Source organism: Leptonychotes weddellii, chromosome 13 (genome assembly GCF_054177405.1).
Source record: "Leptonychotes weddellii isolate Sample4059 chromosome 13, ASM5417740v2, whole genome shotgun sequence".
In the NCBI taxonomy this organism is placed as follows: Eukaryota; Metazoa; Chordata; class Mammalia; order Carnivora; family Phocidae; genus Leptonychotes; species Leptonychotes weddellii.
Genome location: NC_138381.1, coordinates 58,602,456 through 58,620,762, shown reverse-complemented (window position 1 = coordinate 58,620,762; position 18,307 = coordinate 58,602,456). Strand labels below are relative to the sequence as shown.

Below are 18,307 nucleotides of genomic sequence, written 5' to 3'. Positions count from 1 at the left end.
CCTCCTCCCTCTCATGTTCTCTGTCTCTCATTCTCTCTCTCTCAAATAAATAAATAAAATCTTTAAAAAAAAAAAGAGTCCTGAGTAAAGTTAATTTCAAACTCAAATCACTTCAAATTCCCAGAACCCATAAGCCAGATGTGAAGATTACTCTCCACGGTTACAGAACACCAGGGGCTCCAGCAGTCCCTCCCCCCAACCCCCCACCGGCTGGCCGTGAGAGCCTCTGGGGCCTCGGTGCGTGTACTTGGGACACAACCAAGCCAGTGGCAGCGACACTGACTCTGCCCACCACCCAGGACCTTCTGAGCACCCACTGACAGGACGTGAGCAAGAGAATCATGAGAATTACACAGAGAGCAGAGGAGTGTCACATATGATCAAGCAAAAAAGTTAGAACAACCACGTATATGTTCATTCAGAAACTCGTTTAACGGCCAGGTAGCCTTTTTTTCAGGGACACAGAAATCAAGAAAAGGCTTGGGAACTGCTGTCTGAAATTTTTTACAATTTGATTGATAGTAAAAATCAATAAAACCACTAAAAAATATACTACCACATATAGTGGTCCACTTTGCCGGCTTTCTTAAGGTCAAACAACTCAGCGTCAGCGCACAGCACAGCAGGACCAGCAGAGGGCCCCGCCAGCTCCCACGTTCCCAGTGAAAAGGGCCACCCTTCCGCCAGGACTTCGCAGCCAGGAGTTTAGCAGTCCCAAGAAGCTGTGGTTCTGAGCTCTGACCCACTCCCCTCAGGGGCCTCACTGCTGAAGCGGCCCCTGACCAGCCGCAGCCCCGGGCGTAGGCTCAGCCTCCCCTGCAGAGCTGGGGGGCCCCCACTTAAACCTTGGGCCAGAAGCTGCAGCAAGACGCATCCCTCCGGGGAGGCCTCCCCCAGAGCTGACCCCAGGAGGGCTCCTCACCTGCAGGGACGCCGGTCTCCAGCAGGCTGGGACTGTGCAGCGGGAAGCTGGCCGCAGCCACGGGGGCATAGGAGAGCACAGATTCTGCCACAGCCACGGCCGGGTTGGCGGGGACGGGGCTTGGCTGGATCACGCTGACAGGGGCCACCACCACAGAAGACACCAGAGGCTGGCTGGGGTCCCGGTAGTCGGACAGGTCAATCCTCTTGCCAAGGCTGGGCCGCAAGGGCTCACAGGTGGTGAGGTGGTTGTACATGGCCAGCAAACTCTCTCCCAGGCACTTCCAGCTGCAAAGAGAGGGTCACCGCACCTGGTCAGCACCCAGCATTGGGTGCTCCAAGCACAGGGCCAGCTGGCCTGCGAAGAGGCAGCGGCAACGGCCCCACGGCTGCCATCTCCATGAGGGCAGGCAGGAGCGCTCCTGGTTTTGTTGTCATGGGTATGGACAAAATCCTGAGTCTAACACCACTTAGGTTGAACAGACCAAGCAGGAGCACAAGCCTCACCCTGGCCCAGGCACCTTCAGACTCCACCAGGCGGGCATGAAAACCACTGACACACTTCAAAAGCTCCTTCCCTACAAAGCTGAATTTTTCAATCATCACCAAGTCCATTGTGTGTTTTACTGCACGCTATGTTGTATGCCGCGTGGTATGTGTTGTGTCACGTGTGTGTTTTATTGTGGTGCGGTGTGTTATGTTGTAGAGTGTCTCTTGTTTCCCATTTTATGTTGTGTTATATGTTGTGCTGTGGTATGATATGGTGTGGTATGATATATCCATCCACCCATCTCTGAATGTCTTCCCATGCTCTCAGGCTAAAAACTACACCCTCAGCCTCATGGTGCTGCATGGCCTGACCTAGCCAACTGACCCAGCCTCATCTCACACCCCACCCTCACCCCGACCCTCCCACCATGATAGCTTTCTTTCAGTTCTGCAAACAAAATCAGACCCCTGCATACCACAGGACCTTTGCACAAGCTTCTCTCTGCCCCAAAACGAGGCCCTCACCCCCATCCCAGCCTCTCTGCCTGGTCAATATCACTCCTCTGTCAGACTCTAGCTCCAGTACCTAAGCCTTCCCTGACCCCCAAAGCAGTGCCGACCCCATTACGAGCTCCCCCCAAGGCGCTGTGCTCCTCTCCTCAAAGGGCTCATCAGCTTGGGGCATGTGCCTTTTCTTCTGGGTGACTGACTACCCCTCAGATCATCCCCAGAGAGGGACGTGCCCACCATGCTGAGTCGGCAGTACAGGGCACAGTGCCTGGCATGAAGCTGGCATCCAGTAAATGCTGAGGAAAGAATGAAAACGGAAGGTGTTCTAAAATCCAGAATCTAACCAAATGGAGGCTCCTGAGACTGGAAGGGATCTCCTACATGTTCTTTCCCTGTCTTCAGTAAAGGCTACATGCACACGGGAAGAATTTGCTCACAGCTGGGTTATGTCTAATGCCTTAAGTACACAATTTCATTTACTCGTGCCTTGTCTAGTAGGCACTGACTAGACCAAGGGGTGGCAAACCGTGGCCCACAGCCTGTTTTATACAGCCCACAAGCTAAGAGCCAGCTAAAGGGTTGTTACACACACACACACACACACACCCTGAGGAGAATATACAACAGAGATGGTACCTGGCCCACAAAGCCTAAAGCATTTACCACCTGGTCATTTGCGGGAGAAGTGTGCCGAGCCCTACGATAGAGTGTGGTTATTTTAAAAGCCCGACCCCTTCCCTCCCAGAGAGGGACTCCGCGCTCTTCCTCTAGTAACCCAATCCCAGACTTCACTCCAGCCAAGCCCATCTCCTTCATGCTTCCCTCTGGCCTTCCCCCTGCATGAGGGTGGCCGTGACACCAGTTCACAGCTTCTCTAGTCCTATTGCCAGGACCCTCTCCAGCCCTCTCCAGCATTCTCAGGCCTTCCCCTCCTTCACTGTAAAGGGAGGCACTCAGGGCTCTTCCCAAACTCCCAACGTCCCAGCTAGGGAGCCCACACTCAGACAGGATGGGGCTCCTGACCCAGCTGACCAAATAACGGGAAGGGCAACTAACAAGAGTCTGAGAGTAGCCCCAACTTCCTGACCATGTCAGGGTCCGGGCGGGAGACATTCCTGGGACACTCAACATGTGGAAACACACAGGCAGTTGTACCATGGATCAAATGCCAGCCCCTCTTGAGTGTGTGCAGAAACGCTGGTTCTGTGCTGGCCCCCAGCGGTTCTATTTCACTATCACAACAACTCTGTAAGAGATGGTTGCTCTCCCTGCTTTTAGGAGTGGCGAGTAGCATCCCAGGGTCACCCACTTAGGGGTGCCAGGACTGGCCCCAGGCCTGTCTGATCCATGGTGGGAGCCCCAGACCACTATGGGACAACACCTCTGAGTATGAGAACACTGCTGTCAAGGCATGCTAAATTTAAAGATTCAAGATTCAAAGTCAGAATTTTAAAAAACAAAAACTACACACCAGATCTCACTAAGGGGCTGAATGACCCCAACTCTGGGAGGCTGCCAATACCCGTTTTCCCTTCCCTGGGGGGCCTCTCACACACTGTTGGACTCACAAGGGCTATGAGGAGGCCCATTCTCCAGGGCATCCCGCGTGGCCCCAGAGGGACAGCAGGCGCTCAAGAGCCATGGAAACCACACCTGGGATCAACTCCAGACTCTCCATTCACCATCTGACTGCTCTGAACCCCGTTCCCACCGGTCCAGTGTACGGCAAACGTTACTTTCCTTTTCCCCTCTGGGAAGGGCAGACTGAGAGGGGGCTTGCAGGGATGTGGCAGGTGGCTGTCATCAAGAACGGCAAGAGCAAAGAGAGACTTCAACTGGGCGTACTTGGGAGAGGCCTGGCCTGCCTCTTGGTGGCCAATAAGTGCGTGCACGCCTCTAGGTGTCTGTCTAGCATGCACCCGACCCCCACTCACACCATCAGCGCAGGGGTAGGCCTCGGGGCCTCTCCCTCCTGCGCAGGGCCCACCAGCTGACCCAGCACCCCCACAGACCCGGATGACCTACGTGAAGAAGGGGATGGGCTGCACCAGTTTCAGGTCTGGCTCCTTCTCCCGCATGGTCAGTGCTTGTCGCTTCTTCCGCAGCCCCAGGGCCTCCTCTACAATGGCCTGCGTCTCAGCTGCGCTCACCGACACATCATGGATTGACATGTCACTAAAGCGTGTAAGACAGAGAGAAATTACAATGTTACAAACTAGAGCAGAGGCTGAAATTTTACAGACAGGGATGCAGTTAAGTTAATACCCTTTAATCTGTATTAATTCTTCCTACAAATAAAATAACCCCTTGAGTCTGGCCTCTAAGGGCAGTAATTAGCATTCTTAATACCCACATACAATACAAGTGACTAATACCCTTTGTTCCCTCTACAATTCAAAATTGAGCAAAGGGTTTTCATATGTATTAACAATATCACAGTAATGTCCGAAAAGCCACAGAAAAATAAAACCTTGTTCTCAATTATTTACAGAGAACTGTAAAAGAATGTAACTTTCCCATCCTGCCCAGCCCAAAAGTCATCAGACTACCGAAGCTCACCAAAGTCCCTGGTATAGCCAAACTACAGAAAGGGCAGGGGCTGTGAGGCCTCAGGTGCCCTCACACAGACACACGTCCACCTGAGGCAGGCCCGGCAATACCTGCAGGCTCTCCTGCCCGGCTGTCCTGACGCCTCTCAGCAGGGCTCTACCACAAAGCCATTTGCTTACAGATTTACTTTTCCCTTTTATCTCTCTCTCTTAAGATGGTTAGTACCATCAGGACAGATATGAATAAGAAATACAGTCTTATGAGGGATAGACACAGAGATAAATAACCACTAACCCCTCACCAGCTGAGTTGCAGGGGCCAAGGACCCTGGTTCATTGGGAGGGTCGAGGGAGGGAGGCAGCCAGAGTTTGGAAAGCTGCCCAGAGGTGACCTGGGAGCTGGAACATGAAGAAGGAGCAATGGCATGACAGGTGGAGAGGTGGGAAGTTGGCCTTCCAGGTGAAGGCATGAGGGAGCCAGGGCACAGGGACAGGATAGGGCACAACTGGGCCAGGCCTGGAATCTGTCAGGGACCTAGGGCAGTCTTCTCCTGGGGCAGGGAGAAATAGGAGGCAAGGAGAAGAACTAAGGGGGTCAGACTGTAAAGGACCTCCTGGGTGATGCTCTGAGCATGAGCTTTGTCCTGGAGGCAAGGCAGGGTGTCAAGGTCATATCTAGGACAGTGAACTTGGGAAGCACCTGGGAGCAAAGCCCTGGAAAGGGAAACGGTGGGTAGCGGGCAGATAAGGTATACAGCAGGCTACCACAAGCACCCAGAGGAGAGCTGGTGAATGCCAAGAGCCAGCAGGGCAGTGGGAAAGGCGGGCAGCAGAGAGCTAAGGAGGCACCGCCATGATTAGGCACACAGGCGAGTAATAGGTAAAGCAGGATCAAAGCCAGGTGAGGGGGTGCAGTGGGGGATGAAGTGCAGGGGCTCAACTGCCAGGGAGTCAGGACCTGAGAGAAGGAGGTGCACACGCCTCCTGCCATCCACCAGCCACACACTGTTGGGGGAGAGGGGAGTGCAGAACCAGCACAGGAAGAGGCAGAACCCACCATTTAAGGAACATTCGGAGGGAGTCCTTCCGGAGACAAGGCTGTTCTTCAAAGATCTTTTCCTTGAGAACCAGTCCTTTGCTGTACCGGCAGTCCTTCTCCAAAGCTTTGCAGATGAAGTACAGACATGCTGGTAAGGAAAGAAATGATATGATATCTGAGTGTGCATCCCAACCTCTGGCCTTGCCAGTTAACACCAAGAAAACGTCCCTACTCCGGAATCAAAGAAATGTTGGCAAACAATAACGGGATGCTGAAAATACCCCTACTCACAGCAGATGAGGCAAAGCCAAATGCTGATGGGCAAGGACAGACTGTATGATGACCTTAACAGAGAGCCGCGGGTATTACACACAGACCCTTAGCCCAACAATCCACTTCTAGGAATTGCTGCAAAAACCTACAGGCCCACAGTGATTGGCTATTGGCTAATTGGAAAAGAGCCTTCAAAAAATCAGGAAAGCACTCAGCACCACTAGGGGCGCCTGGTTAAGGAAAGTGTCCCCAATCCACACACTGGGTTGCTGAGGAGCTGCTGTACCAATGGTTGAGGGGTGTCTTCGCTGACCAGAAGGAAGGCCACAAGACAGCCTGGGAAAAAGGCAGGAAACAAACCAGCCACATGGTGTGACTCCATTTGTACACATAAAACTGGTTTCTGCTCCTTTTGCTTATCTGCATTTTCCAATTTTCCTCCTTCTCTTTTTTTTTTTTTTAACTGTTCTTACCAAAAAAGTTATTGCCTGCAATTAAAGGCATGTACATCATTCATGTCAACAAGCCTTCTCAAATCAATGATCTGGAAAGCCTATCCTTCTCTAGCTCCTCCAGGAGTGGAGACAGTCACAGGCAAAGCAACACAAGAGAAAAACCGGGATGGCAAGGAGTCACGAAGCAGAGCTGCGATGTGAACTAGGAAAGTCTTTGGTATTTATAAGTGGGAATAGCCCCTGACAGACGTAACTGCCATAAATAAGTCTCCAGCAGGCCCGGTGCCACCAGGCCTCACCTGTGAATACACAGGGAAAACCAATACAGTGCAGCCAAGTACCAGCTCTGCTCCGACTGGGCACTGGGACCACTACCATGCCCTGCGCAGCTTCAGAGTCTGAGTGTAGATGGATTGCAAGCCACTGCTGTCAAGAATAACCAGACAAAGAAGGAGCCAGGGGTGAGGAGGAAGGAAAGGGAGAGCAGAAGCAGAGATGTGGGCATGGAAGCTTTGAGAGACAGAAGGAAGTAGTGTCCTCCTAGAGTGCCATAGAAGGAGAGAGCAGAAACCCATCACAAAGCTCCACAGTACGACGCTGTCCCCCGCAAGGCACATGAAGGCTGTGCAACCTATGCACAGGGAGGGTCTGGGTGGTCCCGGCAGAGCCCAGCAAGCTGCTGACCGAACAGCTGCACAGACGACCCAGAGGCTCCTGCCCCACACAAACAAGAACACGGTTTCTCTGGGACCACAGCGGGACATGACAGTGGCCATCAGAGACGCCCAGAGAGAAACCCAGGGAGGCCCGGAGCACCTGGAGATGCCGGCTCCCAGCAGGCGTTTCGGCGGCGGTAGAGCTCACCGCACTAGCTGTACTACAGTGGCGCTCCCACAGACGCAGGGCCTGGGAAGCTCCAGAGGAACAAGAGGTGGTCAGCAGGCATCAACCCCAAGCACCACTGCCTACTCATCGCAAGTGAATAAAAGCCACTGGGAGTCGATTTAACATGCTGCTTTTACTTTGGGGTTTAAATGAGTGTCAGGTCTGGGACGCCTGGGTGGCTCAGTCAGTTAAGTGTCTTGAGTCTTGACTTTTTGGCTCAGGTCTTGATCTGTGTCGTGAGTTCAAGCCTTGGTTTGGGCTCCACACTGGGCGTGGGGTCTATAGTTACACACACACACACACACACACACTGAAATCAATAAATGGTGTCAGGTCTTTCAGGGCGGGGCTCCCCCAGACAGAGCAGCCATTCAGCCCCCCAGGCCTGTTTGCCCCCAAGGACTTAAGTTTACCAAGTACAACTTCTCCTACCACGAGAGAGGGGTACAAAGAACTAAACCCAGTGGCTGGGGAAAGAAAGGCAGAACACAAGACTGTCCACTTCAGGTGGCCCCCAAGCTGCCAGAAAAGCTTCCAAGAGGAGCCTAAACACCTCTCGAAGAAGGAGCTGTGAGAGTCCAAAGGGCACCTCACAAGCGCTATCACATTGTGCTGGTGGGCGTGAAAACTGGGGCAAGCAGAACAAGTGCCGTGTCCGCTGAAGGACACACACGGAGCATTCACAGCAGTGTTAGGCACGGACTCGACTCTGCAAACGACCCGATGTGCAAGCACAGAATGGTCCAATTGTGCAGACACGCATAACAGACAACATGGCAATAAAGAGGCCCGAGTGATGGCCCGGGTGCCCTCACAGATGGGAAGACCACAGCCCAGGGAGCCAGGTGAGAAGAGTACACGCTGCCACCTGATGCCACCTAGAGGAGCCTCGACAACAAGCAGAGCTCCTCTCTGGTGACAAAAGGGAGAAATCAAGATCACCTCCTGGGTGGGAATGATTGGAACGGGAGCAAAAGCAGCCTGCCTTCTGGGGCTCTAGAAATGTTCTGCATCTTGGACATGTTTCACATATACATATTGTGCACTCTACTGTGTGTGTGTGTGCTCCCTCAATTAAAAAGTAGTTGTGGAGAACCAGAGGTGGGGAAGTGTGAGCAGGGCCTAGTGCCTCTCTAAACACTCCACACTATTTGTCTTTAAAAAAGGGAAGGGAAGGAAAAAGCCTCTGCCAGTCAGTCTTCCAGGCCTAAACCTTTAAAATGATAGCAAGTGCTCATGGGCATGTCTGTCCTAAAAAGAGTAACTGGGCCCAGCCAGGTACAGTGCACCTTCACACACTGGACCAACCTGCAGCATACATAGTGGACAGAGCCCTGGGCTCCCACTGTCCTCAGTCCTGCTCCGAGCACTCCTGGAGAGCCTCCTTCCTCTCTGGCCTCAGAGGACACCCAGAGGAGGCTGACTCCTAGAACACCTAATCAGTGCCTGCTTCAGGACCAGCCCATGCAAGGGACAAAGGAATTCTCTGCAGAGCAGACAGAAAGGCTGGAGCCAAGGAGCTTGAGCAACTGGAGGGCAGACTGGGGCTCCATCTGGCAGAGACCATTCTAGTAGCCCTGCTGCTTTACAAAGGAATGGACCCTAAGAGGTAGTGAGGTCCCCAGCACCAGAAGGAGTCAAGCTGCAACTGCTAGGCCATCTGTCAGCAAGTTATAGAAACAGGTTCTGGCGCAGGATGGCACAATGCAGGGATGAAATGAAATAAGCGAAGGGAAAACCACTCAGAGAGCATGCTACCTATCACCACAATGCACTCAAGAAAGCTCAACTGAGTGAGAAAGACACATGCGATAAAGCAGGAATGCAAAGCCATCTCCCTTCCTGACAGGCAGAAAGCACTTCAGTGCTAACCTGGCCTCCAACTTACCCAAGCTGCCCTCCCTCCTCTGTCCGCAAAACACGAGCGCATGGGAGAAAGCCATCAAAGCCTGACTCACTTGTGTAATCGCTGAGGGTGTACAGGACAGTGATGAGGTTGTCCAAGCAGGGCCAGTGGTCAGGATTGCACCGCAGCCCTTCCTCAAAAGCATGGCGAGCCAGGGGGACCCGGATAAGCCTCAGGGCCACATGTCCAATTTTATACCAGAGGTTGACATCGGTGGAGTCCAGCATGACTGCCTGGAAGCAGCACAGAGAGCGCACACGTTCAGTCGGCTCTCTTGCTGAGCGGGTGCCCATGGTGATGGGAGGGGCAGAGCACCAACCTAGCCACCCAAACCACCCAGAAAAATGGCAAACACAAGTTACATGAACCAATTTATCGAATTCAGAACATCTTGACATAGTTTGTCACTCTAAACATCTGTACTCCTTACATATTTGATAAAGGAAGTGAAAATACCATTAAAAGCAAATGGGATTTGTAGGGTATTTTTGTGGGATTCAAAATTTTTATTTAGGGGCGCCTGGGTGGCTCAGTCGTTAAGCGTCTGCCTTCGGCTCAGGTCATGATCCCAGTGTCCTGGGATCGAGCCCCGCATCGGGCTCTCTGCTCCGCGGGAAGCCTGCTTCTCCCTCTCCCACTTCCCCTGCTTGTGTTCCTGCTCTCGCTGTGTCTCTCTCTGTCAAATAAATAAAATCTTTTAAAAAAAAATTTATTTAATTTTAAATTATGGGATTCTAGGAAGATTATGGGCTCTGGAGACAGACCTCAGTTCACATCCCTGCTCCTATACTGACTGGCAGCATGATCCCGAGCCTCAGTCCCCCCACCATGAAAATGAAGATAAAGACACCTTCCCTGCAAGATGACGTACGGTTAGCGCATGTGTGGAAAGGAGTCCGCGTGGTGTCTGGCACCACAGAGGTGCCCACAGAGACAGTGATGGTAACATAGAGATCATGGCAATATTGTTATGAGCAGGTACAGGGTGCCAGAGGTCAGGCTGTGTTCTTAGTACCAATTCATTCGGTTTTCACAACCACCCTCTTTCTTACCATGCCCACTATACTGGTGTAGACCTGGAGACCCAGAGAGAGTCAGCAACTAGCTGCGGCCACACGTGCCCTGAGTGGCAGAAGACCAACGCACATGCAGGCCCCTGCTCTCTCTGAACGCACTGCTGTCAGCTGATAAGGGTCTCAGGGACCACAGCTTGGTGATGCACCACTACAGATTCTTCTTAGCCAAGAAGACCACAACCTCACCCCTTCCACCAAGAGCTTTCAAAAACCCCAAGAGGCTAATAAACATTGCCAAAACCACACCTCCAAGTAGAATTCCATCGCGGTCTCCAGGTCCTCTCGCTGGGCTGCCAGCTGGGCCAAGTTCTTATATGTGGAATATTTCAGCATCAGCCCAGGGTGCTTCAACCCTTCTTTCTCATCACCAGACGAAACTGCCTGTGAACAAAAACAGAGGTCAAGAGTGACACCTAGGCCCTGAAGCCTCAGCAGGCAGTCAGCAGGACACCTGGCTTCCCAGCTGGCCTCTGCTGCGGAGGCCCTTGGCCCAGTCCAGTGCCACCCTCCATTGGAAAATGAAAGCTCTACACTAGATGTTCTTGGGGGACGCCTCCAGCTCCGAGCAGACAGAGAAGGAAAGCTAGATCACCACGAGGCAGTTTGCAGATAGTCTCGGCACCAAAAGAGACAGAGGGAACCCTCCCCATCACTACGGCCATGCCTGAAAGGTCAAGCCTGGAGCCTGCAGCTCCCCGGCAGCAGGCCTTAAGAGGGAGGACAGGACAGGAGGAGGCCACCTGGGGGCAGCGGCAGGGTCTGGAGGTGGCCAGGCAGCCAACTTACACATCCCTACACATCCCACAGCAAGAAGAGCATCAGATTAGGAATCAGGAGGCTGAGCTCCCAACTCTGTAACTCATCACGTAACTGTGGACAAGTTACTTTAAGAAGTTAGTGCCCTGACGACATCTGTATTACAAGGACAGTAAATCCTACCCTAAATATCAAAAGTGTGAGCCAGGGGCGCCTGGGTGGCTCAGGCGTTAAGTGTCTGCCTTCAGCTCAGGTCATGATCCCAGGGTCCTGGGATCGAGCCCCGCATCAGGATCCCTGCTCAGCAGGGAGCCTGCTTCTCCTTCTCCCACTCCCCCTGTTTGTGTTCCCTCTCTCACTGTCTCTCTCTCTGTCAAATAAATAAATAACATGCTTCATATAAAAAGTTATTTCACTACAGCTTTTATGAAAACTCTCAGAAAACCCTACCACTTCTAAGACACCACCAATGAGAAAAACTACTGCTCTAACCATGGGACAAAGTAAAACATTTTCTAACAGAAAAACTCGGCGGCACAAAGAAATTCTTTCCAGGGGCGGGTCCGTATCTCAGCCTTGTCCTGGGACAGGTCACATTCACATGACATTCTTCTTCATGATCAGAACAGATAAGACCTGGGGCGCCTGGGTGGCTCAGTTGTTAAGCGTCTGTCTTCGGCTCAGGTCATGATCCCAGGGTCCTGGGATCGAGCCCCGCATCGGGAAGCCTGCTTCTCCCTCTCCCACTCCCCGGCTTGTGTTCCCTCTCTCGCTGTGTCTCTCTCTGTCAAATAAATAAATAAAATCTTAAAAAAAAAAAAAAAAGAACAGATAAGACCTGAGGACATGCAACCTTTAGGAAGCACCCCTTGACTAATCCAAGAAATCTACCCTAGCACTCTTACGGAATCCCAACAAGAAGACTAAAAAGCTCAAATCAAACCTCATTCCTTATTCCTTATTCCTTATTCCTCATTCCTGTCATCTGGCTTATACTGCTGAAAGATCCCCAACAACAGGCTGACCACAGCTGGACACCAGGTACCTTCGCCACTCCAAGTACAGAACTGTTCAAAATCTGGTGTGATCCCTTCAATAGAGGCTGCGTGAGTCTACCTCGGAGACTAGTCAGCGTGCCTCCGCACATGACAGCAGAAGCTCTCATAACTAACCCCCACCCCACCAGCTGGTTTCAGCACCGTTCTCCACCCTCTGAGACAGACACGCTGACGCCCATGGAAGATGAAGGGCTCACCCCAACAAGCCTCCCCAATGAAGCTATCCACTTCTTAGGAGTCAGCTGTGTTCCAGGGCCTGTTTATGCCAAGTGTTTGTGAGACTAGAACTACACAATTTAGTTTAATAGTAAGTATACCAGTGCAGATGAATGTGAAAATAAACTTTTCTGTACATTTTCTGTACTTTTCAACTGTTTACGATGACCATGTTTTACCTGTACAAGCCAAGGGGGAGAGTGCCACAGCAGTCTTTCAAGGCTGAGAGTGACAGAGAGAGAGGTGGACACACCTACGACTACAAAGCCGACCAGCATCCTTCCAACTTTGCTCTGCTCACCCACTCACACCTCTGAGGCCCGCTCCACCATGGTGTGAGGGAACACCCCCTCCTCCTGAAACACACCCAGCCCCTGGCCTATGGCTGGAGCTCAGTAAAGTGGAATAAAGTCTTTTTCGTCTCTGGGCCCTCACTCACTTCCTACTAATGGGGGAGGGGCGGGTCACAATTCCCACAGTCCTAATTCCAAGACACTATCACCAGCACCAGAGAATCCTGACATCCACGAGTGAGGGAAGGGATGGACTCCTGTAACCGACAAGGAGAACTCAGTTAGCATTCTGTCTCATCCGTGGTAAAAACTGTCCAGGGGTGGGGGCTTCAGACATAAGTGTCTGCCTTCCTAGAGGTGTAGGAGACTGCTCAACTGAAGGACCGCATTCCAGAAAATGCCCATGGATGGAGTCTGTCTGCTTCCTTATTGCATGTCTGTGTGTGTGGGTACTTAAAAACAAAAGCCTTTCCTCCTAATCAAACATAATTCTTCCTAAATCAATTTCAAGTTGAGACTCATTCTCAAACCTCCAGGCAACATCTCCAGGACCCAGCCAACTCAGGTTGAACTCACTTGCCACTAGCATGGCCCCCACGCTGGATCACTGGGTCCTGCCCTGCCTGCCCCTCTCTGCCATACCCCTACCCTATGCCCTCCATGGGCTCTGTGTTGCTCTTCCAGCCTTTTCTCTGAGCACCTACACAGGCTTCCTGAGTTCATGGGCTATCACCTCAATGGCATTTGCCAAGATGCATTGCCAACAATGAGGATCATTAAGTATCAGGAAACCATGGGTTCCTATCCTGGTTCTAATGCTTCACTAGTTGGGTGGCTCTGAGCTATCACAATGGTAAAATAGGGACAGTGGCCCCCACCTTCTCGGCAGAGTAGTTGTAAAGAGAATGTAACAAAATAGCCGACACAGAGCTCTTACTATATACCGAGAACCACTCTACATGCTTCACTGGATTCACTCAACCCTCACAGCAACCCAAGGAGGCTGACACTCTACAGGTGGGAAAGCTGAGGGGCAGAGAGAGGAAGTAACATGTCCAAGGTCGCCCAGCCAAGAAGGGGAGGGCAGAGGGCAAGTCCATCACCTGGCCTGTGGTGCCTCACCTCTCGCAGCAGGCGCGCCTCCAGGAGCTCATGGTAGGCCTTGGCTGACTCCTCAAACCGGTCATGTTTCTGGAGATCCAGGGCTTTGTGATACAAGGCAAAAGCCTCTGCTTCCTGTGAACCAAGACAGGAGATTACAAAGGTTTGCCTTTTTTAAGCCAAAAGTGTGTAAGGGGAGGCTACAGTCAAGGCCATATTAACTGACAACTGTAATTGAAACAGTCCTAACACTCCAACCTCCCAGGAGCTCATCACTGGGAGAAGAACCCCTCAAGAGTCCCCCAAGGAGACACGAGCAACATAGGCTCACGTGAGTCTAAGCAACAGCAAAAAACACACTGGCCCAGGGACACAGGATCAGAGCAATGGCAAGGTTTTGAACTCAGCTGGCCTTTTCTGGGTGAAGCTGGGAGAGTGGCCGCACCAGCCAGAATAACCCAGAGATTCCTAGACAATATGGATGGTTTCCATTGCTTTCTACCTGACACTCTGCCCTAGCCTGATCATTGCCCAGGGAGGGTGACAACCTCCTCCAGGATGGAGAGGCACTGGGCAGGCTGAGCCCCAGTGACATGCCTTGAGGACCAGGGACCGCTGACTCGTAGACTTTTGAGAGGGCTCCAGACTGCCTGTGTTTCTCCTGTGAAAGGGGAGGCACATGTTTATTCCAGGGAAAACAAAGATGGGGACAAGAAAGAAGCAAACCATTGCGATACTACGGCAGGACACGGGTACAGAGATGGGTGGAGAGATGGGTGGAGGGAAGAAGAGAGCCAGGCTGAAGTGGAAGTGATACCAGGCCTCATGGAAGAGAGGAAAGACCGAGAATCTAGAGAGCTGAAGTTGAACCTGGCCCCTCACCGACCCTCAGTGAGACCCCCTCAAGACAGCTCCCATCAAGGGCCCCCTCACACTGGCACATGAGAGCAATGCACCAGGAAACCTCAAAGCACTGCCTACCATTAACACGCTACCATCCCTTGGGTGTGCCAACTCCTGAAGTGAGCACAAAGAATGGGCTGCACAGAAAGTGAGGCCCCGCTGGACAAGTGGGCCCAGGGGCTGAACCGGCCCAAACAGTGCTCACAGAATACAGAATTTCTCTTCGGTGTGATCACCCCCAAGTGAAGGTGTAACATGGGAGGGAGAGCTAAAATCCCATTAAGTCTTGTGAATGCATTTAAAATGAGGTACCATCTACAGAAATGAAAAGCAAGGTCTACCTGCGAAGGAAGACCATGGATTACATACCTGGGCCTCCTTGGTCTGCGTTTTGTGACTTTTAAAGCTTCCTTCATGATCATCCTCAACTGTAGAGCTGGCATTTAAGGCTGCAATTCGAATCTAAAAACAGGGATTTGAGGGAAGAAAAAAGTTGCTTTTGAGATGTCACTTGTCTCTTTAACAACCTACAATGAATACAACTCTGCTCCAGCACATAATCTTGTAACTCGAACAGCTATGGCCTTCTCAGAATGTAATGAACAATAAAGGATCATCGAGGAGAAAAACAAAGACCAGAACATGTCCAGGGGGACCACAACAAGCTACTTGGGGAGCATGTCCTGGGTGCTGTCCACTGCAAAAGGAACACCTCCGCAATGCCAGACACAACAGAAGACCTAGACATTGAATAACAGACACCAACAAAACATGTTAACTTTGTACCTTTCTCGCAACTGTGACGAGGCCCGGCAAACCACTCCAACAGAAGGCCGAACATCTCTACCCTCAACTGCACCAACAGCTCTCCCAGGAGGAAGGCTGTCCCATACTTAGTGTCACCCAGGAAAAGGCCCCTCACCCCCAGGAGTGAAGTGACTAAAGAACAACTGACACCAGGGGCACTTGGGTGGCTCATCGTTAAGCATCTGCCTTCGGCTCAGGTCATGATCCCAGGGTCCTGGGCTCCAGCCCTGCATCGGGTTCCCTGCCCCGCGGGAAGCCTGCTTCTCCCTCTCCCACTCCCCCTGCTTGTGTTCCCTCTCTCGCTGTGTTTCTATCAAATAAATAAATAAAATCTTAAAAAAAAAAAAAAAAAAGAACACTGACACCAGCAAAATAGGCAAGCACCGGTCCTTACCATACTCAGAGAGCTTCAGCGCTGCCACTGAGCACCACTTCCCATCACTGGCAGGGGCTGTGCTGGTCCACAGTCTCCTAGACAGGAAACAGGAGAGACTGAAAAAGGGTCCAGGAAAAGCCAGGAACGTCACAGTTCCAGGGGCCCATCACAAAGCAGTCCCCAAATCCAGGGGCCTAGCCAGCTCTAAGCACACAGGCCGGTGAGCAACTGCCTGAGGACGGCTGTGTGACCTGTCACCCAGGTCCTATGGCCAGAGCTTCTGCCCTAGCCAGGCAGACACCAGGCACCGGGGAGACAGAAGAGTGAGACCAACTCCTGCCCCCAGGGCTCACTGCTCAGCAGAGGAAAGAGACCTATTAACAGTTATTTTTTTCAAAAACTGAATGGAACAAAGAGAAACCCAGGCAACATCTATAGGTGGAAAACAATTCACTTGAAAGGATCCAGGACAGTGAGGGAGGCAGCCCTTGTGGTAAGCCCTGGGAAATAGACAGCACTGCAGTAGGGAGTGGTGAAACAAAGAGGTAGGGGGTGTGTGGTGTGATGGGGAAATGTGGACACACGCAGAAGCCAACACAGCCCGTGGCCAGACCTTAGAGCAGAGACGGGCGTGGGGGATGGCAGAGTGCCGGGCCAGGGAACAGGGAACATCATCCTGTAGGCAACAGGGGAGCCACCGAGAGTTGTTGGGAAAACAAAATTTTAGAAATATAAAGGAAAAAGTATTATAGGTAGACAGACCAGTTTAAAGTCTGCAAAAAAAAGACAGGATTGGTGAGGATACAGAAAAATTAGAACTTCGTACGTTACTGATAGGAAGGCAAAGTGTGAGGCCGCTGTGGAAACTGGTCTGGTAGTTGCTCAAAATGTTAAACACGGAGTTACCGTAAGACCCAGAAGTCCCACTCCTAGGTATCTACCCGAGAGTAATGAAAACATATGTCCACACCAAACCTGGTTCAAGAATGTTCATAGAGCATTATTCATAACAGCTTCAAGGTGAAAACTTCTAGGTGAAGAACCTTCCTGGTTCTTTAGAAATTGTTCAATGCTAAAACTTCTTGTCAGTTTTGAAAAGCTGTTTTATTTTTATGTCTTAGGTAAAAATCCTTGTATGTACTGATATTTAAAAAAACAATTATTCTTCAGTCATAAAATGGACTAAAGTACTGAAACATGCTACAACATGGATGAACCTTGATGCTAAATGAAAGAAGCCAGTCACAAAAGGCCACGTATTGTCTGATTCCATTTATATGCAATGTCCAGAATAGGCAAATCTATCTAAACAGAAAGTAGATAGTGGGCTGCAGGAGAGGGACAAATGGGGAATGACTAGGGTTTCTTTCTAGGGTGATGAAAATGTTCTAAAATTGGTTGTGGTGATAGTTCCACAACTCTGTGAATACACTGAAAACCACTGACTTATACACCCCACACAGGTGAACTATAAGGTATGTGAATTACATGCTGTGTTAAACAAAGAGATGCCAGGAACCTGGATGGGCCAGTGGACAGAAGGGACACACTCCAGGGGACAGACTCATAGGACTCGGCACCTGGAGGGTGGAGGGAGCAGAGGGGTTCTGGAGAACACCAAGGGTTCTGGCCTGAAGGGCCAGAGCAGGGAGGGGGCACCTCCATCAAGGCAGATATGGCAGCAATAGTCAGAAAAAGTCCCATCTGAGAGGCTGGCAGAAGGCCCTGGAAGGGCCCAGCAGGCAGTGGGAGTGAGCCTGGGCAGACAGACTGAAGGCATGCTCCTCCAGGTAATATGAATTGACTGCTACTGTTTCCAACGGCACTGCAGCAATGATTTCTAGCATGGCTTCTAGCACGGGCTCTGAGTTCTCCAAGGGTTCCTGAAAGAAAGGAAGTACCGTCTTTTCACAGACAAGGAAGACTCAAACCTCCCCTAGGCTAATAGCTATTTTATCTCCTGGGTTCTACATCTAGGAAAAAAGAATGTTGCTGCCCAGTCTGGAAGCTGCTGCTACACCATAAGTTATGCCATGATGAACACTGTGACCACCATACAATACAGAAAAAAAAAGAGAGAGAAAAGTAGAAACTGTACGATTAAAACTCTGCATCTAGACTATCATTTAAAAAATACACATATCGGGCGCCTGGGTGGCTCAGATGGTTAAGCGTCTGCCTTCGGCTCAGGTCATGATCCCAGGGTCCTGGGATCGAGTCCCACATCAGGCTCCCGGCTCAGCGGGGAGCCTGCTTCTCCCTCTGACCCTCTCCCCTCTCATGCTGTTTCTCTCTCGCTCGCTCTCTAAAAAATAAATAAATAAAATCTTAAAAAAAAAAAAAAAAATACACATATCAACAGATGAATGGATAAAGAAGATGTGGTATGGATAAAGATGTGGTATATATATACACAATGGAATACTACTCAGCCATCAAAAAAATGAAATCTTGCCATTTACAATGACATGGATAGAACTAGAGAGTATAATGCTAGGGCGCCTGGGTGGCTCAGTTGGTTAAGCGACTGCCTTCGGCTCAGGTCATGATCCTGGAGTCCCGGGATCAAGTCCCACATCGGGCTCCCTGCTCGGCAGGGAGTCTGCTTCTCCCTCTGACCCTCCTCCCTCTCATGCTCTCTGTCTCTCATTCTCTCTGTCTCAAATAAATAAATAAAATCTTTAAAAAAAAAAA

At 51.1% G+C, this 18,307-nt stretch overlaps 1 protein-coding gene across 1 annotated transcript in view; it reads right to left on the bottom strand.

Moving 5' to 3' along the window:
• CABIN1 (calcineurin binding protein 1) overlaps positions 1 to 18,307 on the bottom strand; it is a 156,333-nt gene that overhangs the window by 121,405 nt on the left and 16,621 nt on the right. Inside the window, exons 2-9 of the mRNA XM_081802514.1 lie at positions 15,632 to 15,708; positions 14,800 to 14,892; positions 13,549 to 13,662; positions 10,350 to 10,484; positions 9,080 to 9,260; positions 5,527 to 5,656; positions 3,946 to 4,095; positions 923 to 1,209 (exon numbers count right to left, since the gene is read on the bottom strand). Of these exons, the coding sequence (XP_081658640.1) occupies positions 923 to 1,209; positions 3,946 to 4,095; positions 5,527 to 5,656; positions 9,080 to 9,260; positions 10,350 to 10,484; positions 13,549 to 13,662; positions 14,800 to 14,892; positions 15,632 to 15,634 (1,093 nt within the window). The 5' untranslated portion in view covers positions 15,635 to 15,708. The remainder of the gene's footprint in view (positions 1 to 922; positions 1,210 to 3,945; positions 4,096 to 5,526; positions 5,657 to 9,079; positions 9,261 to 10,349; positions 10,485 to 13,548; positions 13,663 to 14,799; positions 14,893 to 15,631; positions 15,709 to 18,307) is intronic.